This window comes from Mauremys reevesii, linkage group 27 (assembly GCF_016161935.1).
Source record: "Mauremys reevesii isolate NIE-2019 linkage group 27, ASM1616193v1, whole genome shotgun sequence".
Classification (NCBI taxonomy): domain Eukaryota; kingdom Metazoa; phylum Chordata; order Testudines; family Geoemydidae; genus Mauremys; species Mauremys reevesii.
The window spans coordinates 5,651,130-5,678,570 of record NC_052649.1 but is presented as its reverse complement, the minus strand read 5'-3'; the positions used below and the strand labels follow the sequence as shown (position 1 = coordinate 5,678,570).

The window sequence follows — 27,441 nt, the reverse complement described above, 5'->3', positions numbered from 1 at the left end:
ATCAGGAGGAAGGGTGGCCTGCTGGGCAGGGTGCTAGCCGGAGACCTGGTTTCAATTCCCTCCTCTGCTAAAAGCCTCCTGAGTGACTTCACATGAGTGATTTAGTGTCTCCCTGGCTTGGTGCCCCAGCTGTAAGAGGAAGCTAGTGGCACTGCCCTACCTCACAGGATAAATAGATGAACAATTCCTAGGTGCTCAGCTACAACAAACAAATACCTAAGACCGATCAGGAGGAGATGGGGACAAAGAGATGACAAAAGGTGACAAGCAAGAGGTCCCTGTGGCAGCTGCTCTAAGAGGAAGTGTTTAGGGCCCTGTGGGTGAAGAAACAGTTCTGGGATCGTGCAAAGATCTCGATGAAGCAAAAAGAGCAATGCCGGAAGCTGACATTGAGAGTCAGATTTTAAACAGAACTCAGGATATCGGAGGACCAAAATCGAGCCCTAAGTGACTTGTCCAGGTCTCCCGAGTCCCAGCCACAAGACCATCCCTGCAAGTGAGCTCTTCTCCTTCATCCTTCCCCACCTGGCCAAGTAACGGCAGAAGGGAGCGGATGTGCCGCTTCCTCCATCCCCCATCATGTTAAGAGGAAACACACCTTCCTGGACCATCCTTTTCCCCCAGACCAGCTCTAGACAGGTGCTTCGCAGGAGAAAGGATTGTTGCATTGGGCCTTTAACTCTTGAGTTAACGTCAGCACCATTGTTACGCTCCTCATACACTCAGGGTACGTCCAACCGTGGAGCCAGAGGGGTCATTTCCAGCCCAGGTAGACATACCCGTGCTAGCATGCTAAAAATAGCAGTGTTAGGGTTAGCCGCCCCAAGCACGTACCTAGGTTTCAGATGGGATGGTACCCGGGCAGCTAGCCCATCTCACCGCCCACGCAGTCGCGGCTACATGGCTATTTTCAATCAGAGCTAGCGTGGGTATGAGAACTAGTGTGACCACAGGAGCTGGAAACTACACCCCAGCTCCAAGACAGACAAACAGCTCCCAAGGCACATGGACAGCTTCCCCCCCCACCCGCTACCCCTACTCCATGGCATGCACATATACGATATACCTTCTCCATGGGCTTACGAGTATGGAAACACAGGAGTAAACGTTGGTACATGCTCCTCACATAGGCATGCGCTCTCACGCAAACTGACGTGCCGCACACACGAGGGGCCCAATTTTCAAAAGGGCTCAGGGCCAGATATTCAAGGGATCAGCATCGGCAATGGGGTTCAATCCCCCAGCAACTCCCCGCTGTGACACTTACTGCTAGATTTTCCCAAGAGTTCAGCATCCAACGTACTGAGCTCCTGAAAATTCTGGTCCCGAGGAGCGCGAGATGGTCACAACAACCGAAGGCAAAACCAAAGGCTGGAAGTCAGGAGTGTGTGGGACCCTTTTTGTGCATTTTCTTGCAAACTACAAAATGGGCCCTCTGGGTTAGAAACATTCACTGCAATGCAGGCGGTTTCCCCCTCATGAGCATGGCCCTTTCTCAAAGCAAATGAGCCTGTTTTGCAGGGGGGAAATGAACCATTCCAAAGTCAAATTCAGCACCAGAATATTTTCAGTGTGAACATAGCTGGTTTTGTTGCATTTCACGGAGAAGCCAGAGTCGAAGGGGGACAAAATCACCCCAAAACAAAAGAGGAACATTTGTAGTGCAAAATTTTGTGCCAACTTTTCCAAAAAATGTTCACTACATTTGCGCCGCTCAAGTGTGTAAAATGACAAAATCACTTCGGTCACATTTTTTCACCATCCTACTACACGCCCAGAGACACAGAGTCTCCCACGGACAATTCAGCATGTGTGCTCTCATCACAGGACCACCCCCACAGCTTGCTAGCTTCCCAGCCAAGTGCTCTGCTAATGCAGACATAGCATGAGCTGACAAAGACGCCACTGATCTCCACAGTTCATTCTTCCCAGCACACCCCCTCGGCCTTCCAGCTCTTGGGATGGGGAGACAGCAGGGGAAACAGAGCTCAAACTGTGGACCTGGTTGTCTCAATTCTTCCGGGGAGACTCTTTCTGAGTTCTGAACTCACAGACCTTCTGATTCACGTACCTGCCCGGCTGCTTTCAGACTGGTTCAAAAGAGGGTTCATAGACAGGCCAGAGGTCAGGGGGCTTCCGAAAATGTGCGAGGAGGGGAGGCTAAAGGTGGATCCTGCCAGCGAGAACACCTGCAGGTGGGAAATTAACAAGAGAGACAGAAAACTTGCTGAACAGCCTGGGGAACCCGACGCTGCGTTCCCACGCCTCCTCTGAACTTCCAACAGGGAAAGTATTAAAAGAGAAAGGCCGGGAGTATCACGAGAGAGCCTGCTCTTGACTGAGCTTCCCAGTGCAAGCAGTTCAGATGAACAGCTGAGTATCAGGCTGGTTTCTGAATGTAGAGAAGCAATGCCTTTGGTTAACACATCAGACAGCATTCCTGGCTAGGACTTCCTCTTTGTCTTAGGTACTTATATGGTCCCCATGGCCATAGCATCTGTAGTACCACGAACTAACATTTTTATCCTCAGGCAGCGCAGGGCTATTAGCCACATTTTACAGATGGGGGAAACTGAGGCACAGAGCGGCTAAGGGAGTTAACCAAAGTCACACAGGGAGCTTGGCAGAGCACTGGGGCTCCCAAGTGCCAGGCTAGCCTCCTAATCATGGGATCATCCTTCTTCTGATCCCGGGTGGTCTGTGAAGGAGGAAGAAGGCCACCAGCAGCGCACCACTGAACTGAATCCCCGAGTCAGTGGGTGCTGGCAAGATGGATCTCAGGGAGCAGCGGTGCAGGAAGTGAGATCTCCCACATGCTCCCGCCCATCTGGTTGTGCAGCAACAGAGGTCCCTCCTCAGTACTGCTCCTAAGAGGGGGAACCCCTCCTCCCCTGGCTGCATTGCACTGCTAGGCTACTGGGCCAGTCCAAATCACCTCCTGTATTATAACTCCCCCTCCCTCCCTCCCTCCCCAGCCACATGCTCTTACCTGGGTGGTGGACACCGCGGAAGAGGAGGAGGCCGGGATGGTGCTAGCAAAGGGGGAGCGGTTGAGCTGTGGGAGCGAGGAGGTGCCTTGGTGTGCGAGGAGGCTGGAGGAGAGGGGGGTGCTGCACACGGCCCGGAGCACCCCGCCCCCATGGGAAATGGGGTCCTTGTTACTGGTGTAGATCCCTGCATGGAAAACAGAAGAGGGTGGAGCAGTAAGACTTCCCTGCTCAGCATTCAGAGCTGCATGGGGATTAAGGCCAGAAGAAACCACTAAACCATCTAATCTGACCTCCTGCCTAGAACAGGCCAGAGAACTTCCCCCTGTTTGCCCTGTACTGACCCCCATAACTTGTGCTGGGCTAAAGCATCTTCCAGAGAGGCATCCGGTCCTGCTCTGAAGGCCATCAAGCGATGGGGAACCCACCACTTCCCTTGGGCGTTTGTTCCGATGGTCAATCACCCACAATGTGAAAAATGTGCGCCTTGTTTCTACTTCAAATATCTCTGGCTTTCACTTCCAGCCGTTTGTTCTCGTTCGGACTTTCTCCCCTAGATTAAAGATCCTTTTAATACCCAATCATTTCTCCCTAGGAAGGCACGTATACACCATAATCAAGTCACCCTTTGATCTTCCTTTTGATGAGCTAAATAGACTAAAAGCAGCAAAGAGTCTTGTGGCACCTTATAGACTAACAGACGTTTTGGAGCATGAGCTTTCGTGGGTGAATACCCACTTCATCGGATGCATGCGACTAAGAAATAGATTAAGTTCTCCCACTGTGGTGGTCTATGACTGCGCCCCGCCTGAGGAAAGACAGTCAGGGGGCTGGAAGGTTATTGCAGGCAGCTTAGATTAGAATCCTCCCGGCCCCAAATCAAGTGGGAGATAAGCAAAACAGCCCTATCCAGGGACTTGGAACCCCGTTTTCATTTGGGGCCTAAAGTGTTTGTGTGTCCACTGATTTTGGGTGCCTCCATTTTGGGATCCCCCCCCCGGGGTATGATTTTTCAGAAGGGGTCAAACACCCTCAGCACTTGTCAATTCATCTGGAACTCTGGGGGTGCAATGCCCCCTGAAAACCAGGCCTGAGGTGTCTCCAGCTGGGCTCCCCAAAACCTAAGGCACCCAGTAAAGAGTGGACACTCGAAAACTGAGGCCCAAGAGTGCCCCCTGCTGCCTGAGACCAGGTGCACTGAGCACCTTGTTTACTCTCTTGGACTCTAGAATGGAAGGGAGGGGAGACCTTCCGGCTCATGGTCATATACAGCCAACCTTGGCATCTCCAGCCCCGGATTGCCATGAGCACTGGTGCCCCTTCAGCCCTGGCACACAGAGTGAATAGTGATGGAGCTCAGTCCTTCCACCTGAGGATGTCAAAAGTCTTTTGCAGCCTCATGATGCTCCCATTCTACAGACAGATAAACCAAGGCACAAAGGCCCAGAATGGCTACTAGAACCCAGGAGCCCAGACTCCCTGTCTCCTACTCTCGACATGTGCCCACGCTCCCATGGAGAAAAGCCAATGTGCGCCCCAGCTGACGCCCAGACGGCAAGGTGCGGTGAAGCTGGATAAATGAGGTAGAAAGGTGAGGAAATGACTGTCAAGGGAGGGGTTCCCTCTGCGGCAGCCAGTGGGCCCCAGGGCTTGGATCCTGCAGAGCCCCTGCCAACATCCTCTTCCAGGAGGAGGAGAAGGAGGTCAGGGAATGAGCGAATGAGAGAAGGGAGCCTGGCAGCCATTCCCCCAGCTCTGAACCGTCTACGGGGGAAGAGGAGAAATATCGCCCAAGGTTATGGCTATGGAGGCTGCATCAATTCCTGAGAGCTTCTCCCCAGACCACCGCCCCAATTCACCTCCCCACCACAAACTCTCTCAGGCAGCCCAGACAGACTGAGCCACTGCTCCCAAGCACATGCAAAAAAAATCCGCCCCCATCTAATTTGACCTAAATAGGAGCATCTGCAAACAACCCACAATAGACTGACTCTGCTGCCAGAAGTGTCAAGCCTCAGAAGCAGGCTTAAGCGCCAGGCCCCTCCTCCTGCTCCCTTGCCTTAACCCTTTCCTGCCACCGCTCAGCACCGCTGCCCTCCATTCTGGCAAGGAGGGTTGTAGGGCTGGGCAAGGCGACTCCAGTTTTGTCTACACATAAAAGTTGCACCTTTTAAACTATACCGGTCTACCCCTAGTGTGGGCTCAGTGGGACTGGTTAGTCATATCGGTTAGTGAGAGGACTGGTTAGCCAGGTTATACTAGTTAGGCGTGTTTATGCCAGTATTCCCATAAGGGAAGACGTATAAGCCAAACCTTTCTATCAGTATAACTTCCTCCAGGCCGCTGTAGCGCTTCAGTGTAGATACTTACTACAGCGACCGGAGTAGTAAATCCATCGCCCTGAGAGGCGGTAGCTAGGTCAATGGAAGAATTCTCCCGTCGGCCTAGCGCTGTCTACATGGGACTTCAGTGTGTGTAACTACCCCGCTCCCGGGGTGTGGGTTTTTCACATTCCGGAGCGACGTAACGGGGTCGATCTAGTGTACATCAGCCCTCGGTCAATTAAAAAAATTCACCTCCCTAACTGTGTTAAGCAGTTAAACAGGCCTCAGTGTCTAGCGCTTACTCACCCCGGGCAGCAGAACAGGCATTTGCTAGTTTAAAAAGTGCCTTTGCTCTAGAAAGGAGGACAGTGTAAGATCTGTTTATCGATCCTCAGTCCGGCGCCCGGATCTCAGCTAGCTCTGGTTTTGATGGTGACCATCCCGTCCCTTCCCGATCTACCCTCCTTTGTTTATAAGCTCCAGTCTGGTTAAATCTGATGGCACCTGTGCAAATGTGGGTGTGACATGCCCATTGGGTTGGATTTGCAGGAGGAAAACTTGGCCTGGATCCTCCTGCTCACCTGGAACGGATCCCAGGTGATGGATGGAAAGTGGGGGGGGGAGGAAAACCTGAACTGGATTTCTAGGGCCTTCTGGAATGGATGCAGGACAGCGCTCCTGACTGGAGATGAACCTGACATTGGATTAAATCCTGTGCTCACCTGGGAGGGATTCTGAACCCCGCCTCAGAAAGGAGAAAAAACCATGAACTGGATTTCTATGGTCATTTGGAATGGATTTGGGGCACAGGCCTGGGTGGAGCAGGGGGGGCTGGAAAGAAGAGAACTTGAACTGGATTTTTATGGACATCTGGAATGGATTCACACCAGAGCCCCCTGAGAGGAGAAGAACCTGAAGCTGGACTCCTCTGTTCACCAGCCGCCAACGCCCAGATCCTCAAAAGATATTTAGGGGCCTAACTCTGACTGATTTCAATGGGGGCCAGGTACCGAAATACCTTTGAGGGCCCTGGGAGGAGGGCCTCATGCATGTTGTACAGTGGAAAAGTAGGTTGAAGGGAGCCACGTGCCCCGGGACGGGTGCTGAGGGGAACACACCTGAGCCCAGCAGGGGGGACTCCAGGCTTAGGCTGGGCAGGGTCCCGGTGTGGCTGAAGGACCGGGATGAGTTGCCGATGCTGGAGCTGACGAGGGAGCCCCCGGAGAAGGGTGAGGAGGAGGTCGACGTGGACCCAGCCAGCTGGGTGCCCAGCATCTCCTTGTTCTTGCCTCCCTTCGGCCTGCCAGGCCCGTGCTTGCTTTTCTTGCTGCCTTTGTGCTTCTTCTCCTTCAGCACCTCCCCGTCCTCGATGCTGAGGGAGGGCATGCGCTTGTGGCTGCCGCCGCCCGTGCCACCGCCTCCCCCCGAGGGGCCGCTGACTGGGTTCGAGGCCTTGTAGTCCACGGGGGAGGCAACGCGGCCCCGCTGCTGGCTCACCGCCGAGGTGGAGAAGCGCATGATAGAACCGAAGCCCGAGAATATGACCTTCTGCTCGAAGATGTCCCCTTTCTGTCCTTCGTACAGCGGGGAGCAGTGGGACGAGGAGGAGGAGGAGGAGACGGGCTTCCGGTACTTCTCTTCTTCCTGCTCGAGCTTGGGGAATGTCACAAAATCCTGGGAGCCCTGCAGGGAGCTGCATGAGGTGCCTAGGGGGAGCAAAGAGGAACAAATAGTTGTGGGGGGAGGCAATTCAGAACTCAAATCCTCCCGCTGCAAAAGCCCGGATGCCTGAGCTAAAGGAGGATCGCCATCCGCAGTATAGGGTATAGGACACACAGTGCAGCAGTCCTCTCCAGCAGAGATGTGTGCTAGCAGGCTCATTACAACAGTAAAGATCCCACTACCTTCTTCTGTAAGAGTAAGGAGTTTGTCCCCAATTCCTACTCCCGTCATGCAGGGCACTGTCTGTGGGGAGGCGACCGCCCCTCCAGCCTAGTTTGGGGTCCCATGGGATAAGAGGCGCTAGAGGAAGGTATGCTTATTACAATGGTTCTGGTGAGGTCAGAACTCCTGAGCTCAGATCCAGATCCAAGGCTCAGGGTGTCTGGATGCCGGGTTTTGGTTCAGGCCCACCTCAACGTTAAGGAGGGGACACCACTGACTCAAGGGGGGAAAGGGCAGGTGCTGCACAGGCCCCCTCTGTGCATTTTCCTTTTCCTTCTCCCTTTATTCTGACAGATGGACCTTCCTTTCCTTGTAGTGAAGACAGGCTCATTCAAGAGGGTAACTCCAGTCCACATCTGGACCTGATTATTCCCTCCCCACATGGAATTAATAATAGTAAAACCCTGGTGGGACCTCAAGGGCTTTTAGAATCAGTAATTAATGAAGTTTTCTAACTCCCGCAGAAGGATAATTTTAGCTGGGGGGAAACTGAGGCGCGGGGGGACGGGGAGCAACTTGCTCAAGGTCACCCTGGGCAAAGCCAAGAATAGAGCTCAGGTGTCCTGACTCCTTTGCTTCTGGCTAGATCACACTCCCTGAGTTTTCTGGCTGAGGGGGTATTTTCACTTGTGGTGGGGAGCCTAAGCCTGTATGGACAGGGGTTCTCAGTTTGTATTCAGACAGCAACAGGAATTTAATAATGGGGCCTCGGTTCCCCTCCACCCCCACCCCACTGCTGTTCATTTCATTGAGCCCAAGAAAACTGCTCCCCTGAAGCCATGGAGCTGCACCAGGGATGAGTCTGACTCTCTGTTGCTTTTAACTCTTTATAACCCGATCCACTCTGGTCACTGGAGGACCAAGGACTCTATGGGCGTATCTGCTCTCCGCACTTTATATGCTGGACTTATACAGTTCCTTCCTGCTTTGCCTTGTGAGCGATCCTTGCTCCTTTTGCCAGCTCTCTCCTCCCTCAGTCTCTGCTCTCCTCTCTCCCTGCCAACTTTACCCGCACACCCCCTTACCTGCAGGCTGGAAAGTGCTGCTGGAGGGAGCTGAGGTGAAGCTGGTGGAGCTTTTCCCACTTCCCGTCTTTTTCCCCTTGTGGCTGGTGCCATGGCTTGAGGACTTCTTGCCTTTCACCTCTGACCTGCTGACCTCCGAGGTCTCTTTGCTACCTTCATGGTGGCCGGTGGAGCCCTGGAAAGCAGACAGACACGGGGGCCAAGAGTCAGGCCAGATGTGCACGCAGCTGGCTCTCTCTTTACCGATTTTCCATTGTATGTCATTCATTCCAATAACGGGATAGTTCAAGCATAGCTCATGACCAGTTCTTTCACCCCCCTCAACACCAGGGAGAAGAGCAATATTCTCACCGTTCAGCTATTTTGGGGGCACTTGTTTTGAGAGTCCTAGGACTTGATTTTCAGAGGCGCTGGATATTTGCAGCTCCTCCTGACTTCAGCTGGACTTGTGGGTGCACAACCCCCTCTGAAAACCAGGCACCAAAGCTAGGATCATTTGAAAATCTGGGCTTGTGTGACTTCCTCCAGGTCACACTCTGCGGGCCAAATTTAGAGGTGACGTGTAAGGTGGCGTAAGTGATTGTTATTAGCAATATAATAATATTAACATTTTATTATTGATAAGTATTTGTTTTTATCCGTGTCGTGGACCAGCACCCCACTGTGCTCGGGGCTGTACAAACACAGAACAAAACGACAGTTCCTGCCCCAGTCCAAGGGTGAGAGAAGAGAGAGATGGACACAGCCAGATGGGGGAGCATAAGGGAGCAATGAGACAATACTGGCCTGCTCTTAGCTGGACTCCCTTAACCTTGGTAAGGCTCCCTTAGACTTACAAAACCCACGCTGGCGTGTGAATGGTGCCAGGGCATCTTCCGGAGCCAAAGGGATCTATTCGACGGTAACAACTCCAAGAGGCTCAGAACATCCCGAGGCCTTTTGTCTCAATCCCAGTTATAGCCACGGCTCAGAACTCAGCAGCACTGTCCCTACATGCCACGGCCAGAACAGACATTATGAGCACAATAAGAACCTCTGGGGCGATAATTATCTCGTGTTGATTTGCAATCGGTGGGGCTGACAGCACTCAGAGCCATGGACGTGAGAGATGGGGCATTTTAGCCTTTCCCTGGTGGAGCCAATGCAGGGCTGTACCCTGTTGCATGTTTTCTAATGCTTTGTCCAACCTGCTATTAAAAATTCTCATGGATCGGATTGCCCACCACTGTCTTGGACAGACTCTTCCACAGCTTCACAGTCCTTGCTGTCGGGAAGTTTGATATTAAGAAAAGGGAACGTCCCATTAGTCCTGGCTCTGCTCCCTTGTAATCTAAATAGCCTCTTCTTCCCTTCAGATGTTGGGAAACTTGCGGTCTCGCTTGGCCAAGCCATGTGCATTTAGGCTCGGATATTTCAAAGGGACCTATTGAAATCCAACGGGATTTGGTCATCTAACTTCTTTATGCACCTTTGAAAATTCCAGGCTCAGGGCTTTAATTTTCAGAAATGCCGAGCAGGCCCCAACTCCAGCTGGAGTCCACAGGATCCGGGCACATCTCAAATTCAGCCCGTCAGCCCTTTCGTCTCCCCAGTCCCTTAGACTTTTCCCACGCTCTTCTCTGAGCGGGTAGCCATATCGTTCTCGCTATCTAGGTCCCCGGAACTGAATGCAATATTCCACATGATGCCAGGCCTACACAGGGTGGGGCTATCAAGTCCCTGCTCGGTGACGTGATACCGCTGCATGTCAAGCCCTATGCTGCTCATCCACCAAGCATCCATTAATGCAGCTCCCTTCATGCCTCCATTGCATTTTGTTGCTACCATTCTGCACCAATGTCTGGTCTGCCCAGGAACCCCAGGCTGGCTAACCTAGAAGATCACCTGGAGCCTTCCCATTGTCTACAGTGGAGAATGTTTTTGCAAAGCTAAACTGGCAGGGCAGCTTTCTATGCTGCAGTGACCGATGCTAGAGAAAAACCCCAGAGAGAGAGAGAGAGAATCTGAGGTGTCCATCCACGTGGAATGAAACAGACTAGTCAGATGCTAGGGAATCTGGGAGCTTGGAAGGATGGGCCAGGAAATGCAGTGGGCTGAACAGGAGGAAAGTCTGGTGGGTCGGGATGTGGTGTTTTCAACCCTTCTCCAGTTCGAAGGCAGCCGCAGACCAGTAATGTTTGAAAGTCACTAAGTGCAGGATGCTACTTCCACGGTCACTTTTCTGGCCACCACTGCAATGTGACAGTCCCAGCCCAAAATAAAACACCTGTGACGCGACTGCAAGCTCCTTGTACTGCCCCAGAGCTTGCTGAGGGGCAGATCTGAACAAGATCTTGGCTCCACGCTCCCCGACTCCAGGGGACCTCCTCTTGGAAAAGGTAAAAAATAGGCCTGTGATGCAGACACATGGATGCTTGGATGAAAATCTATCCCTATTTCCCCTGCTTGGTCTAATCACTCCACACAATGCAATGGCTGGCAGCCTAATGCGGGCCAGATGTGTTGGGAATATGAAAGACAGGAGGAAGGGAGTGGTGGAAATTGGGAAAGGGGTGGGGTGGGAGCATCTGTGTTTTCTCATCACTAACTTCTGGATGTTGAAGATTAAGCTCTCTTGATTTATGATCACAGAGGGAGCAGGAAAATCTTTCCAACCTTCCCCATCTGCGAGCTGAGGGCAGACGGAGAGGAGGAGGGAGAGCGGAGTCTGGGAGCAATGGGATGCAGTGAGGCCGTTCCAATGCCACAGGGAAAGCACACCTCTTGTCTCAAGCAGCTCCACCAGGATGCTGACACATGCCCCTTGAAACAGGAGTCAAAATGGGTGCAAAGCCCTCAAGACTGCCTCACAAATCCATCTCTTCTGATCCTCCCACCAGGTGTGCCAGGCTACCAAGGGGCAGAGAGTGGGGAGACAACCCATATCAAAGAGCCTTCTTTTTAATCTAGCAGGCCAAGAAGGGAGTGCGGGGAGCATCATGGATTAGCAGCACGGCGGGGTGAAATCGGCGCTGGCAAACGAATCTTGGTTGCAAAATTAAACACATGGATACAGTTAACAGAGGGGCCGTGCTGGCTCAGGGGACTGGCAATGGGCTACGGAGCCGTTCACCTGCAGCACTGAAAGCCTGGCCCACAAGGAAGTACTGGATATTAGGAAAAACTTTTCCACTAGGAGGGTGGTGAAGCACTGGGATGGGTTCCCTAGGGAGGTGGTGGAATCTCCTTCCTTAGAGGTTTTTAAGGTCAGGCTTGACAAAGCCCTGGCTGGGATGATTTAGTTGGGATTGGTCCTGCTTTGAGCAGGGGGTTGGACTAGATGACCTCCTGAGGGCCCTTCCAACCCTGAGAGTCAACTCCCATTGACTTCAGAGGGGCCAGGGTTTCCCACCAGTGCGCTGGATGGTTACTGGCAGTACTGGCTGTGTGTATGTGCAACCAACTGGTGGTCGCAGCCCAGATCAGAGCCGTCCATATCACCGAAATAAACCTTCCGACCCGCCCCCCCCCCCCCCACACACACATAGGAGAAGTCAGGAAACCTGGGCTCTGTTCCTGACTCAGCTGGGTGACCGTGGGAAAATCGCTTCCCCTCTCTGTACCTCTGTTTCTCCTCCCCACCTTTTGTCCACTTTTAGACTGTCAGCTTTCTGGGACATAGAGTGTGTACGTACAGCACCTAGCGCAACGGGGCCTCGATCTCGGCGGGCGCTACCATAATACAAAGACTGAATAGACCTTAGAGATTTTAATCCCCTCTCATTCCTAGAGGTGGTCTGTCCTGCTCAGCCCTGAGGCAGTTTGAGGGTGGGAAGATTTCCTTGTTGCTGTCCGCTCTGTATCTGTCCTGTTGCTACACAGAGGCCTTCAGGCTCCAGGTCTGTCACCTTTCCCCCAGCACTAAATTCACCAGAAGGGGGACAAGGGGGGCAAACTCCATAGGATGCAGAGAGAGTGTGTGTGTGTGTGTGTGTGTGTGTGTGTGTGTGTGTGTGTGTGTGTGTGTGGCGTGGCAGGAGGAGCACGTTGTGGAGAGACACCCCACAGGGCTGAGAACGTGACAGATCCCTCGCAAAAACTCAGAGGTATTTACATTTTAAAAGGCCTGTTTAAAAAACCCACAAGGGAGAGGGGTCTCCCAGCCCAGCCGAGTCCATGAATCTTACGAGGAATCCAATTCCGCGGGTCCGTGAGCCGGGAGATGGAAGGACCAGACCAGACCCATACACCACATACACTCCCAGAGCCACATGCTACCCCCCTCGCAGCTGTACCTGTTTCCCGGCCTCCGTCTGCCACTCTGCAGCGCCTGAGCTGTTCATTCATTAATTTATTTATCGGAAATCAGAAGAGCGTCTCTTTGCGCTCTGATTGGTGGGATGAGCTGCTAGAGGGAACCACTGACAAGGAAGCAGGGGGAGGGGTGAAAAACACTTGTACCGAACTGCCTGCCTTGGATTAAACTAATACTGATGGGGGGTGAAGGAAGGGAGGATGGGAACAGTGAACAATCCAGTGACAGCAGCAGCTTCTCCCCACCCAGGCCAGACAAAGGGATGCAGGGAAGCAGCCACCCAAAAGGGCCAGCAAGAACCAGTTGCCTGTTAGAGATGGAGCTTTGGCCCTGGCAGCGAGAGCCTTCTGCCTAAGGTACATGAATGGCTCCATCACCACAGCATCGGCGCCTCACAGTCTTGAATGGATGTATCCTCACAACGCCCCAGTGAGGTTGGGCCATGCTGATCTACCCATTTTACAGACGGAGAATAGAGGCACAGAGAGACTGAAGGCCCAGATTTTAAAAGGTATTTAGGCTTTGCAACACCTAACTGATTTAGGAGCCTACATCGCATTTTCAAAGGGATTTGGGGGGCACACAGGAGCCAGAATCCCATTGACAGTTGATAGGATTTAGGCTCCTAAGTGCCTTTTGAAAACGAGACCTGGGCTCCTAAATCAGTTAGGCAGTGCAATGCTGAGCACAGCAACGCCGAAATGCCTTTAAAAATCAGGGCCTAAGTGGGTCACACAGGGAGTTGGCGAAAGAGCAGGCAAAGTCAACCCCCCATTTTCCAAATCCTAAATGAACCCCCAAACCATTGCCCCATCCCTCTCCTTAGGAGAGCTCTAATGTGGCTGCTTAATAATAACAGCTGGGGGTGTCCCTCAGTGCTCTGTTCCCAAGTTCCAGTGGGACCCAGGCACTTAGCTCATTCAGGCTCCTTTGGAAAACCTCAGGTCATAGTAATATGTTGCATTTCTGGAGCAGCTCCCCTCTGAGACTCTCAAAGTTCCTTGCAGCCGTCAATGAAAGACGCCATCTGAGGACACAGGTCAACTCAGCCTTGTTACCCCATCCTCAGGAGGGGAAAACTGAGCAACTGAGATGCAGGGGCTGCTCTGATGACTCATGGCAAAACTCCCACTGGCTATTTCTACCCTGTCTAGGTTCTTGTACCACACCCATCACCATGCTAACTAAGCGCCTTCTGGGCGCGGAATCGCATTGCTCAGTGCAGAGCTTCTCAACCGTTTTCTTTCTGAGGCTCCTCCAACATGCTGTAAAAACTCCACCGCCCACCTGCGCCACAGTAACTGGTTTTCTGCATATAAAAACCAGAGCCGGCATAAGGGGGTAGCAAGCAGGGCACTTGCCCAAGCCCCATGCCGCAGGGTCCCCGCCCGGAGCTACATTGCTCAGCTTCGACTTCAGCCCCGGGTGGCAGGACTCAGGGCCCTGGGCTTCAGCTGCATGCAGTGCGGCTTTGGCTTTCTGTCCTGGGCCCCAGCAAGTCTAATGCTGGCCCTGCTTGGCGGACCCCCTGAAACCTACTCATGCCTCCCCCAGGGAGTCTTGGACCCCTGGTTGAGACCCACTTAGTGCACGACTGGAAGGTGCTCAGATACTGCGGTGCTGCATGGTACAAGAACAGACTTCAGGATCAGGCCCGAAGTGACGTGTACCGGGACCCCAAAGTGCTCCCCATGGGCTGGGCATCACGTTTGCTGGGGTCCCTCCCCCCGTCCCATTTCATTTTATTTACACAGACATTACAGATGTTTTTGGGGGAGGGGGCGGAGCTCGGTTTCCTGGTTCAATTGTCCCCCCTTTGTCACCCTCTCGTCAGCCCTGCTCTAGGTTGCAGAGGAGAACCCACTTCTCCTGACTTCAAGCCATGTGCTTTTATGCTTCAGACCAAGGGAGGGTGAGAGGATCCTTACTGCAGGCTTCTAAGTGCTTAATTAAGGCTTGCTCTGATTTCCAGTAGGTAGGGGGGGACCATGAGCATCTCCCCCTGCCCCCACTGCCCCTCATGCAATCGCAGGGACCGCAAATCAAGATGGAACAGGCCTGGGGCAAAATTTCCCAGAGCTCTTCCAGGATGGGGCTCTGGCTCATGACAGACTCAGGCCTGCTGGTGTACAGACAACACTGGGAGACCAGAAAGCTGCCCTGCCTCCTGGATGGAAATGTCCAATCAGATGCTTTCCCCTCCCCAACTCCCCTTCCCAGCACCTGACCTAGAAGGGTGGGTGAAGGGGAGGCCTTGGCATGGATGACTTGCTTGGATTGCAGAATCCAGAGCAAGCCGGCCTTGCCTGCCAGATGTTGCAGCCCGAAGCATGTGCGATTGCGTGTCAACAAGTGATCAGGATGTCTGCAGCTGGTGGGAGAAAGCAGCTGGGGCAGCCAGGAATGGCGGCAGATTTACTGCAAGTGCACTAGGCAGGGCCAGGATGGCTCCCCAGGGGCTTTTGCAGGCGGAGAGGAGAGACACAGCCGCCGTTGTGTACCAGGCTTGGATACCTGGGACCGAAATGGCCGGGCATCTGCTGCAAGACGAGTTTCTGGTCACACAAACCGCCCAACCGGCTCCTAAATACGCCAACCCTGTGCCTGGATCCTCCCCACCACAATTTCCCCTCCCCTAGCAGCCTGTACGCCAGCCCAGGAACACACCCGGAATCAGCTCTCTGTGCGACTGACACGGCCCTCCTCAGTGAGCTCTTTATCCTAGTTATCCTCACGGGGAGCTCGGCCAGTGCTCTTCCCCCCCTTCGACAGGTGGGAGGTAAAGGTACCGAGTGACTAAGGGTATGTCTACACTGCGGTTAACCCCCCACAGCTGGCCTGGGGCAGTTGAGTCGGGCTGTGGGGGCTGTTTAACCGCAGTGTAGACCTTCAGCCCGGGCTCTGGGACCTGTGAAGGGGGGAGGGTCCGGGCTCCAGCCCGAGCCTGAACACTGACACCACAATGAAACAGCCCCGCAGCCCGAGCCTGAGCCGGCTGACACAGTCCAGTCACAGGGGTTCAATTGCAATGTAGACACACCCTCCAGGTCAGAATCTCAAAGGTATTTAAGGTCCAGATCCTTAGAAGGCATTTAGGCTCCTAACTTCCACTGGGAGCCTGATACCTTTGAGAATCTGGGCTGAAGTGCAGGTCGGCACTGGATTTCCAGGCTGCCTCGAGGAGTCAGGAGCCCAACTCTGATCAATTTAAACGGGGATCTTGTTCTAGGTGGCTTGCCCAAGGTCATACAAGGCATCCCTGGGCAGAGCCAGGAACTGAGCCCGGGTCTCCTGAGACCCAAACTTAGATGCGACACGCTGGCTTGCCTAGCCACTGCCCAGGGCTGCCCCCCTGCACCTCCACTCCCTGCTGCAAGAGGCATCGGGTGCTAATGGGCTGACTCTGCAGGGGAGGAGGTGGCAGCAAAGGAGAGGGTCAAACTTACTTTTGGTCTCCTCTCACTCACCCCCACCATCCTCCTTATCCCAGTCTCACCAGCAGCTCCCCCACCCCCGACTCATGAGATCCGGTGGCTAAAGCTGCTGGGAAAGAGTGTGGGACAGACAGACGGAGGCTTTATGAGTTCGAAAGTGTTTGCTCCTCACGCTGCTTCCTTATCTCTGGCACCCAAATATCGGCCTGAGTTAACAATTCCCCGCCTCCTTCTCCTCCCCCCACAACTCGTGCACTCATTGAAAACGCTGACAAGCTTTGATCCTGCCTGTCTGCATATTGGGACAGAAGCACAAATCCCATTGGAGATGTGGCTGCCTTGGCAACCATGCTACCAGCTCCCGCTCCTGGCCAAGCTGAAAGAGATTAGCTGGCAGCCTCTACCCTGGGTTGGATGCCAAGGGCTGCCCCTGTGCCCCTCCCACGCGCAGGGTGCCAGGAGAGAGGGAGGATGCTGCCGTCCTTGGAAAGGTTCAGATGCCTGGACGCAGACATCCGGCCCTCTTGAATTCAGGCCAGCCCAGGGTTACAAGGACAGCTCCTCTCCACATTGTTCTCCATTAGTCTAGTGACTTTAGGGTGACCAGACTGCAAATGTGAAAAATCGGGACGGGGGTGAGTACTAGGAGCCTATATAAGAAAAAAACCCAAAAATTGAGACTGTCCCTATAAAACTGGGACATCTGGTCACTCTAAGTCACTTTCCCTGGATCACACAGAAGGGTGATCACCGGAGAGCCTGGTTCTTTCAGACCTTGCAGGCTTTTCGAGGGTCCCTAAGAAACCCTCTCACTGGAACACCAGGCTCCATGGTCCCATCAGACTCTTGGCTTCCCTGATGAGACTGCCATGGAGAGGCCCATGTGCTGTGGCAGTGAAGAAACCCACCCAGCTTGCAACTTGGTCTGGATTCAAACTGGCAGCCAAGCGGCAAAGGGCTCCCCGTTGCCAATGCCCTAGAGACATCCAGCTCAGTTACTGCTGAGCCAGCCACGCTGCTTCCTGCTTTAGCCCAGAGCCTGCTCTCCCCCCAGTTAGCTCTCTTCACCGCTGCTGGACAGGGTGCGGTCTCTGTCCCCAGAGCCATGGAATGCTTGGAATGTGGTGGGTGACCCCCCAGCTGCCGGGATAAGAGCCTGAATCCAGGAGGCCGGCTAGGTCAGCGGCTGCAGGAGAGCCTGCTCTGGCCCCAGCAGGGAGACTCTTACAAGACCTGCCAGGAGTGTGTTAGGGCTGCAGGGAAGGAGGAAGAAGTGAGCCCCACTGCCTTGGGGAAAGAGCCATTCCATGGGTAGACTTGGCTGGGGTTTGACGATAAGCGTGCAGCACGGTCGCTGTCTCTTCCTCTGGTTCTACGCCGTGGTCACGAAGCATCTCAAGGGAGGCAGTGCCACTGGTGATATCACAGTAGCACTTAGGGACCCAACTGAGATCAGGACCCCCTTGTGCTAGAGTCGACACTGGACAGACACACAACCTCAACAGGCCAGAGTGAGGGAAACTGAGGCACGGAGCGGGAAAACAACTTGCCCAAGGTCACTGTCAGCATGAGGAATAGAACCCCACTCTCCTGATGCTTAGTCCCATGCTCTAACCACTAGCCTGCCCTGCCTCTCTCCCTATAACTCTAAACGTGATGACAAAGCTCTACCAACTAGTCCATCCACAAATACTTTTTAGTTTGCCACCCGCCCCCACAGATCTGAGCACTTAACTTTGTCCCAGACAAAGTCCAGTTGGGATAATTCTACCCATCTCCACCAATCAAAGGTGCATGCTGGGAGCTTGGCTCCTATCTCCCAGAGATCCCTGCGTGAGTCATTTCTATTATCCCACAACACATTGCCAAAATTTCTCAAAAGGCATTGCGCAGGACGGCGGCCCGAGGGACACAGGGATTCCTACCCATGGCGGACTGCACTTTGCATTGACACCAGCACTGCTGGTGAATACGTGCCGTGCTGATGCAAGCAGCCAAATATGCACGCACACCAGCGATATACTAACTTTGGTGGTTGTACCGGGATGTAACTTACACTGATCTAAGTTTGTAGTGTAGACATGGCCTAAAGCCCTATGGGGGTTATTTTTGCATTACATCAGTGCACACTCCATGTAGTTGCACAGCACTGGTGCAAGATGGAGCTTGCCCCAGTGTCATGTATCTCCGTTGGGGGTTTCCAGCTGTGTAACTGCACTCGTGTCATCACACCAGTGCCAGTATCTATCACGTACCCTTCTGCAGTTTCAAACAGATTTTCCACTTCCAGTCCTGAACTGTTGTGCAACGCTGCAGCGTGCTGTTAAACAGCTGCTGCATTCCACCCCAGAAGTGGGTGCATTTCAGTAGCAGAAAGCTTGAGCAATGCTTTAGGATCTGTGCACAGAAGGCACTTTGGGAATGCCACTCATTGTTATGAAGATTAATAACAACACCCTGTGGAAAGACTATGGCCTCGTCACTCAGCAACGGCCAGCGTAATCAGGATCACCTGAATTTCAGCTTACAAAGGTCCCTGTATAAATCGAGTTAGGCCCTTCCCCCCATTCGTACAAAGGTCTGGCAGGACCCGGGAGGAGACAGTGGGCAATTGTCTAAGAGGCACTCTCGCTAGTCGGGAGCCAGGTTTTGAATTTCGACATGAGCTTGGAAATAATCTTCTTAGTGGATCAGTCCCCGGCAGCTCTGCAAACTGGGGGGCTCTGCCGCTCAGGAGAGCACGTCTAACTGCACTAACACTGGGCTGGGAAGAGTGCAAATAAGTGGAGTGCGGGATTCCATGCCCAGCTCAGCTGGGGCACCTCGATCGTGCCCACCAGCTATTCCAGTTCTGGCCCCTGCACTCTGCTGCCGCAACTCAGTTCTGACCCGCATCTCCCCTGCTGTTCCAGCCCTGAGCCTCACACGCAACTTGGATAATTCCCTTCAATCCTGACCTGAAACACACCCGCTGCTATTCCAGCTCTGGGCCTCTCACACCGTTCTGATAGCTCGCCTCTGTCCTGCCCAGCTGCTATCCCCTCCCCACAGAGTATTCCTTGTGTGTAGATGCCATTAGCGCAGGGTATACACGCAACCACCTTTAAAGAGTCTTTCTGAGGGGGGCTGGCGGGCCGTGTTTTCTATGGGTTCTAGCCAGAGTATAACTGTATAGAGCAGGCTGGCCTTACCTCCAGTTACTTTGGCATTAGTGAGAGGAGAATCAGGCTCTGGGAGTCAGGATGTCTGGGTTCTAGTTCTTGCTGTGACGCTGGGGCAAAACATGTCACCTCTCTGGCCCTGACTCTGCTCTGACCAAGGTCCACCACGTCTATGCCACTTATTCTGGGGCTTGGCCCCTGGCACGAATTAGAGCAGCCTCAGGGCTGTTCTAATTTACACTCGGCTGCAACAGCCCCCTGTGGGGCGCTGCATGCCCCCAACACTGGGGCTGGTGTAGAGCCAATGTAGACAGTTCTGCAGCATCCAGGGAAGCCCCTATAGTAGGAGTGCTCCAGAGTAGGGAGCTGTGATGTCTTTTATGAAGGGGCCTTAGGGCAGTAGGGACTCAGCCCCTCTGTGCCTCAGTTTCCCCAGAAATTAAGGAACTACAGTAACTGCCTGTCTGCCCTCCTGGGGTGCTTTCAGGCTTGGCTGGAAGGGCTTAGAGAAAGGCAAAGTGCCAGGACCTTGGTCTCCAGTTGTCCCTTCCTACCCTGAAATGGAGGTACCTGGGCTGCCCACGCTGTTTACAGCACGGCTGCAGAGAGGGCAACCCCTGGATGTTTCAGCTATTGTACCGGAGCTTTAAACCCAAACATCCGCTGCCAAGCAGGCTAAGACCTGCCGCTCAGCCACTGGGGAGTTAGGCCGCTGATCGGGTCCTCAGTGCCGACAGAAAGCGAGAGACAGCCGCACGGTGAAATTCCCACCGTGGTAGGGGGAGGAGCGAATAAGGGCAGAATAATGTGAGAAAACAGGAATCAAAATAAAGCGATAAAGCCCCTCTTGCCCATCACTTCCCAGAGATAGCCCCCACCCAACAGCACCTCACGAATCCGGTACCTTCTCAGCAGGGACGGGCACAGAGGACGGGGCGAGGCTGGTGGGAGACTCCGGATGTTTTTTGTGCTTCTGTTTAGGTCTTTCTTTGTCCTTCCGACTCTGCAAAGGAACCGAGAAAAGTGTTGAAAGGACAAGTTTTCCGCCGGGGTGGTAACAGAGATTGCAAAAGGGAAAAAGAGGAGGTGGTTTGTGCTGGGGTGGATTTACAGCTATTCATTTATCTTCCTCTCTCCCCCACACCAGCCTCGCCTCCTCACACCCACTTCTGGGAGCGTCCTACTCCCACTATCTCTCCCCCAGCTGCAGCCTACATCTGGCATACAGAATATCCACAGGATCCCCCGAATCAGTTTCTGGTAAGATGATACAGGGAACGGTTTAACATGCCCTGGCTGATTTCAAGAAACTTAAGCCCTCCTCCTCTTCGCCCACAGGGGCTCTGTGCCCCATCGCTTCAGCCCTATCCCCTCATCAAAGGTCTCAGACTCGCACAGCACTGCAGTTGGTGGAACAGTCCATCAAACTGTTCTCTGTACGGGGACACATGGTTAACGCGATCAGCAGGCCAAGGGGGTGACCCAGGTGGCAAAGCTCAAGATCCAAAGAGATGACAAAGGGGGGATATGATAGAGGTCTATAAAATCATGACTGGGGGGGAGAAAGCAAATCAGGAGGTGTTATTTACCCATTCACATAACACATGAATCAGGGGCCACCCAGTGAAATTAAGAGGCAGCAGGTTTAAAACAAACAACAGAAAGTACTTCTTCATGCAACGCCCAGACAGCCTGTGGAACTCCTTGCCGGGGGATGTTGTGAAGGCCAAAAGTATAACTGGGTTCGGAAAAGAATTCGATCAGTTCATGGAGGATAGGTCCATCAGTGGCTATTAGCCAAGGTGGGCAGGAACACAACCCCATGCTCCGGGCATCCCTAAGCCTGACAGCCAGATGCTGGGAGCGGACAACAGGGAGCGGATCAAGTTATCGCTTGATAACTGTCCTGTTTTGTTCATTCCCTTTGAAGCACCTGGCACTGGCCACTGTGGAAAGACAGGACACTGGGCTAGATGGACCTTTGGTCTCACCCAGTATGGCCGTTCCTATGTTCTTATTCCCCCCAGTCTGCTTGGTTTGGGCCCCTCTGTCAATGACAGCTGGATTGTTCAGGGCAAAATCCATCCTGGTTTCCATCCCCTAAAGCCCCAGTGAAGTCAGTGGGATTGTTTGTACAGGCTGCAAACCAAGCAAGGATTATGGCCCGAGAGGTGCTGAGACCTTGCGGCTACCACAGACTTCCATAGGAATAAGCTCTTCTTAGGCACTGATCCTGGCAAGATAAAATAACGAGTGCTATACAGAGAAGACCAACTGAGCGTCCCTGTTGAGCCTGTACAAGGGGACACCACCTCTTTATTAGCATTACTATTTATTAGGGTAATTCTTAGTGACCCCAACTGAGATCAAGGCCCTACTGTGCAAGGTGCTGTACATACACATAGTAAGTAACAGTCTTTGCCCCAGAGAGCTTACAGCCAAGGCAGACAAAGTGTGGGAGGGAAACTGAGGCATAGAGCAGGGTAGTGACTAGCTCAAGGTTCCACAGCAGGTCAGTGGCAAAACCAGGACTAGGACCCAAGTCTCCTAACCCCACGTCAGTGACTCATACACTAAACATGCTGCCTCTCTCTATCAACTTGAGACAGTACCATTAACTGGCCTCTACCATGAGAGCATTTGATTTTTTTTTACTCTGCAGTTTGACACACAGTGATGATGGTTATTTCTCATTCATTTTTCATCAGCCTGATTTGTTTGCACTAGCAGGGGTTTAACAAAACAACCACCCTCAAATCCTGATGATAAAAGATTCAAAACTGAATGGTCCTGATTCTCCACGCAGACAGCCACGCACACCTGCACCAGATGGCTATAAAACACCAGCATATCAGAGTTCTCCACTTGCTCACTCGCACCAGGGGCAGGCACCGGTTTACAGGTACAAAGGATGATACACAGTCCCTGCTGTAGAAGGCACTTCCAGGGGAGATTAGGCAAATCCAGTGTCTAGGAATATGACTCCACGGTGGGGTAATGCGCTGTAGAGGGGTGTGATTTTTAAATCACACTAAGGTGTTGTGCACTAATTGGTCCGTGTAGACCCTGCTGGTGCGCACTAAAGGTTCCCTACTGCGCTTTACCATAGTACAGTTGCAAACAGTGGTACATTAAAGTGCACCAGCAGGGTCTACATGAACCAAATAACGTATAACACGTTAGTGTGGTTTAGAAATCACCCGCCCCCATAGAGTGCATGACCATACCATGTACACAAGCCCTGACTCTCTTTAGGAAACTACAATACCTTCCTCTTTGAAAAAACCTTTCCACTCTAGCATGAATGACACAATCTCAGGAATCTCTTCTATCCAACACCTTCCCCTCAAAACCCACCATGAAACAAATAAATGAGATTCCTCAAAAAACCCTACCCCAAGCAGTTTTTACCTCAAAAAGGGAGACATGACAGACATTTCATAAAGTCCATTAGGGACTTCACTGTTGCTAATGATTTTACACTGCAGGTGCTAAACTCCTACAGTGATGGGTGGCTGAATAAAACCCTAAAACAGATAGACAGACAGACAAGGCAGGGGACACTTAGGCCCTGTGATTCCAGGAGCCCAGATTTTTAACAGATTCGGAAACAATATCATCTTATTTGATGATAATGGTTCATAATAAATTGAGCTGGTTGGAAAAATTTAGATGGAACTATAGTTTTGGATTATGCAGTTCAGTCCAAACTGAAATGCTTTGCAAATCAGGTCAGCTTTGCTAGAATTTCATTTTGCAAATACACTGGGGGCGAAAAGTTCTGATAATGTCAAAAGGTCTTGTTTTGACATCTTCCAAACAAAACGTTTCATTTATTTGTTATGAAACAACTTTTTGTTTTGAAATTTTTTAAATGTATGATTATAATATAATTAGGGCTTTTGACTTTTGGCTTTAACCGATAAACACTGATAAAACACCCCTGATTAAAAAAATAAAAAAGAATTTGGTGGTTATGCAACAAACATTGCAAAAACACTGGAAGTGGTTACTTGTCTCTAAGGGCTTGTCTACGTACGAAGACTGTGGGGGTGTTATTTCTAAAGTGCACTAACTTGTGGCAGATTGATTGGTCCGTGTGTAGACCCTGCCGATGTGCACTAAAGTGCACTTTAACATAGTGTTGTTTGAAAGAGTACTACGGTAAAGTGCACTAGCGAATGTTACAAAGAGATTACTCATTATTGTGTATACTGCTGTAATGAGTAATGTACATAATACTGCAGTATATACACAGAGATAGCACCAAAACCCCTTGATTTTTGGACATCTACATAAAACGCAAAAATTGCTCAAAATACGCCCCCCCCCAATGAAATTAATAACACCCCCCCACAACAGATGCCTTAAATACAATAAAAAATAAAAAAGTTGAAATTGAATTGAAACATTTTCATTGACCTGAAACAAACAAAAAAAATCAGATTTTTCCTTTGTGACGAATTTCAAATTTTTCATTTTTTGTTCCAATTTGGCTAATTTTTGAAAATTCAAAATATTTTGTGAAACAGAACTGCCATCCTCTGCAGAGCTCTATTAATTATAATAATTTATTACTGATTGCCACGGATAAAGCTGACAGCTGAAAAGGGAACTATCTAAAAGTGTAATACCACCCTATGCTGCTATCCTCCCCTGGTAAATTGTTGTTGCTTGGGGAACTCACTGCTATACAGGGCCGCTCTAGCTTTTTTGCTGCCCCAAGCAAAAAGGGGCGGCTGGGCTGCCGAAGGAAAAACAAAACAAAAAAACCTCCTACTGCCTGCCAGACTGCCGAATTAAAAAAAAAAATTCAGCTGCAGGGAGCGCATGGAGGGCAGTCAAGGCGGCTCGCAGGGGGGTGAAGGGTGGCGCTGCAGCCCGCTCGCAGCCGGGCGAGAGGGACTCCCCTCTCTGGCCTTGGGGTGCTTCTCCCGGGGCTGCAGGAGGTGCTGGCTCAGCCGCTCCTTTAAAGGCAGCTCGGCCGGGCCGGGCCCAGAGCTGCACAGGAGGCGGAGGCCGGTGCAGGCGGCGGGGAGTGGCGCGTCCCGGGGAGCCCAGCGGCATTGTGAGTGGCGGGGATCGCTAGTTCCTGCCCCCTGGGCCGGGGTCTGTGCCCCGGCTGGGCTGGGACTGGCAGAGCACGGGGAGCCGGCTGGGGCCTCTGGAGCTGCAGACCGGGCTGCCAAAGCAAAAAAAAAACCACAGCAGGGCGGCCGGAATGTGCTGCCCCAAGATTGGCCGGAATGCTGCCCCTTACAATGTGCCGCCCCAGGCATGTGCTTTCTCCTCTGGTGCCTGGAGCCGGCCCTGCTGCTATAGGATAGTGAGGCCAAGAACTTAACAAGATACAAAGAGGGACTGAACATTTATACAGAGAGCAAGAATATCCAGAGTCATAACCGTTAAGGCTACCTTCCATTTTGGAAGGGATATTAAACTTCATGCTTAAGCAAATCTATAACTACTACAGTGGAGGATGAGACCTAATGTAAGGGGCAGATTATCCCACATCTGCTACTGCAGGGTTCTTACACCTTCCTCTGAAGCATCTGGTGCAGGACATTGTCAGAGACAGGATACTGGGCTGGCTGTACCTTGGGTCTGATCCAATCTGGCAGCTGCCAACATTTAGGCCTGAAATGAGCTTCATGTGTGCGGACCCCTGTGCTGCACAGAACTCAATGCAGGATCGGAGGTCTAGGGCTTACAGTTGAAACTGGTCCGTAAAGACCCTTGGATGGAAGATGCTTCTGTGTTTGCACAGTGCCGAGAGCAGTGGGATCTTGCTCTTTGACTGGGATTTCCTATGTGCTACAGTAATACAAATAATAACTGAGAATTACTTATTATTACTTGGTATTATTATTATTTAAAAGGCAGCAAGATTTAAATATTTAAAGCAACACACTTTTTAATGGAAATAAATGTGACATATAATTAACCCTGGAGAACTTACTGCTGCAGGATATTGAGGCAAATAGCTTAGCAAGAGAAATGAATGCTTATAAAGTGCCATGAAGATGAAGAGGGCTGTCTGTGGAAGCACCAAGCACTGTGACTAGGAATAATATTATTTTTAAAGGATGAGATTGCTGGAAGGGTAGAGGCTCCCCTGTTCCTATAACTTCTGACTTTCTAGGCTTCCCATTCTTAAAATCTCCCATGCCAGGAGTAAAGCTACTCTGAAGAGCAAGGTTCTGATCCTGTGGGTTGCTGAGAACTTCCTCGGAGGTGCTGTGCACCCTTAACCTCCAAGGAAGTCACTAAGCCATGGAGACATTCGGTACCTTGCAGGATCAGGCCTGCAAAAGAACTGTCTCCAGCAGTCAAGCTCATAGCTCTCTGCTCTTTCTGTTGTGTATTGATCTTGGTAGAGGGTGATAATTATTTCCTTTGTGTTGAGTGTTGTGTGTGATGAATGCCCTGGGGCCAGATTCATCCCTGGTGCAACTCTGTTGAGGAAGCAGCTGAAAAAAGAAGGCATGAAATTGCATCTGCCATAAAAGCTCATAAACAGAATACTTATTCCAGAACAAAGAGGCTTTTATTCACAGAGTATCCACAGGGGGAGCAATTCCAGAATAGCTATACAGGTTGATTCCCCCTGGTTCTCCAACCCGAACCCCTGGTAGCCTTCTGGATGTGTGAGTCACATGGGACACTTGCAAGCTGGTCATCTGAAAACAGAGCTACCCAAAGAGAGTGGTGCTGTAACTATGTGACTTTCCCAAGGCTAGATAATGAGTCATAGGTATCACTTAAGAGCCGCAAACAAAATCAGGGCTCCGTTGTCCTAGGCAGGAGCGGCAGGTTTGTAGAAATTTTGGTGGTGCTCAGAACACCCAGAGCCTGCCCCTCCCAACTCTGCCCCCCACCTGCCTAAGGCTCTGGGAGGAATTTGGTTGGGGGGAGGAGGTCTGGGGTGCAGGCCCTGGGCTGGGGCAGGGGATTGGGGTGCAGGAGGGGTGCAGACTTCGGGAGGGAGTTTGAGTGCAGAAGGAGGGAGATGTTGGGCTCTGGGAGGGAGTTTGGGTGGGGGAAAGGGTGCTGGGTGCAGGCTCCTGGCAGGGGGTGGGGGTGCAGGAGGGGATGAGGGGTGCAGGCTCTGGGATGGAGTTTGGGTGCAGGATCTGGGATGGAGCAGGGGGTGGGGGTGCAGGAGGGGGTGAGGGGTGCAGGCTCCAGGTTGGGACGGGGGTGGGGGTGTAGGCTCTGTGAGGGAGTTTGGGGATGGGAGGAGGTGTGGGGGGATGGGGTGCAGGCTCTGGGAGGGAGTCAGGGGGTGCAGCACTTACCTGGGGCTCCTAAGCAGGGCAGGCTGGGGGGCCTCTGCATGCTGCTACCCCCAGGCACTGCCCCTGCAGCTTCCTATTGGCCGCAGGGGCACTTGGGGTTGGAGCAGCACACGTAGACAGAGACACACCCCGGCCAGGGGCCGCAGGGAGGGACCGGCAGCCACGTGGAGCAAGCAGGAAGCCGGCTCAGCTCTGCTGCGCTGTCAGTGGTGGATGGGGGCAGGCCGTTTTAAATTCTCCAGGAGAGGCACAGGGGGGAGTGTCCAGAGTGGAAGGCGGGGCCGAGGGAGAGACCTGGCCTCAAATTTGTGTTTGAATATTCCTGGTGCCCAGGCCCCACGGGCCCATATAACTCGCCACCTATGGTCCTAGGCACAGTATAGTGAGAGACAGTCACTGCCCCAGTACTTTTAGTCTAAACAAAGGAAGGATCCACACGCCTATTTTAACGGTGGAGAACTGAGACCCTGGAAGATCAAGTGCCAGATTTGCAAAGGTATTTAGGAGCCTAAATATGCAGGCAGGCACCTAGTGGGAGTTTCAAAAGCACCTAAGTGAGTTAGATACCTCATCCCATTGACTTTCAATGGGAGTTAGGTGCCTTACTTGCTTAGGCGTATTTGTCAGTCCACTAGGCACTGAAACCCCTTTGTAAATCTGGCCCTAAGTGACTTACCGTAGATCACACAGGGAGTCAGCAGCAGATCCAGAAACTGAGCCCAATTCTCCTGACAGGACAGTGGCTCAACCACAAGACAATCCTTCTTTCCGGCAAACCAATGGCTTCTGGCTCCAAGCCATGAGTTCAATCCATTTGACCACAGGCTTGGTTATAACCAACCATAACATCTGTTCCTCTCTCTATCTATCCATCCCATACTTGTCATCTTATTACCCAAACACTCTTTCTTTTCCCCTCATCTCAACCAACTGGCGGGTCTGATGTGAAAACTCCCCAGCAAATTCGCTATGGA

At 52.2% G+C, this 27,441-nt stretch overlaps 1 protein-coding gene across 5 annotated transcripts in view; it reads right to left on the bottom strand.

Annotated features, from left to right (window-relative positions):
• Nucleotides 1-27,441, bottom strand: part of MLLT6 (MLLT6, PHD finger containing) — a 71,129-nt gene that overhangs the window by 11,911 nt on the left and 31,777 nt on the right. For all 5 annotated transcript variants that reach the window (XM_039516794.1, XM_039516796.1, XM_039516795.1 and 2 more), the window contains 5 exons: nucleotides 20,074-20,172; nucleotides 8,281-8,455; nucleotides 6,430-7,017; nucleotides 2,990-3,174; nucleotides 2,072-2,189 (listed from right to left, as the gene is read on the bottom strand). In XM_039516794.1, coding sequence (XP_039372728.1) covers nucleotides 2,072-2,189; nucleotides 2,990-3,174; nucleotides 6,430-7,017; nucleotides 8,281-8,455; nucleotides 20,074-20,172 — 1,165 coding nt within the window. The remainder of the gene's footprint in view (nucleotides 1-2,071; nucleotides 2,190-2,989; nucleotides 3,175-6,429; nucleotides 7,018-8,280; nucleotides 8,456-20,073; nucleotides 20,173-27,441) is intronic.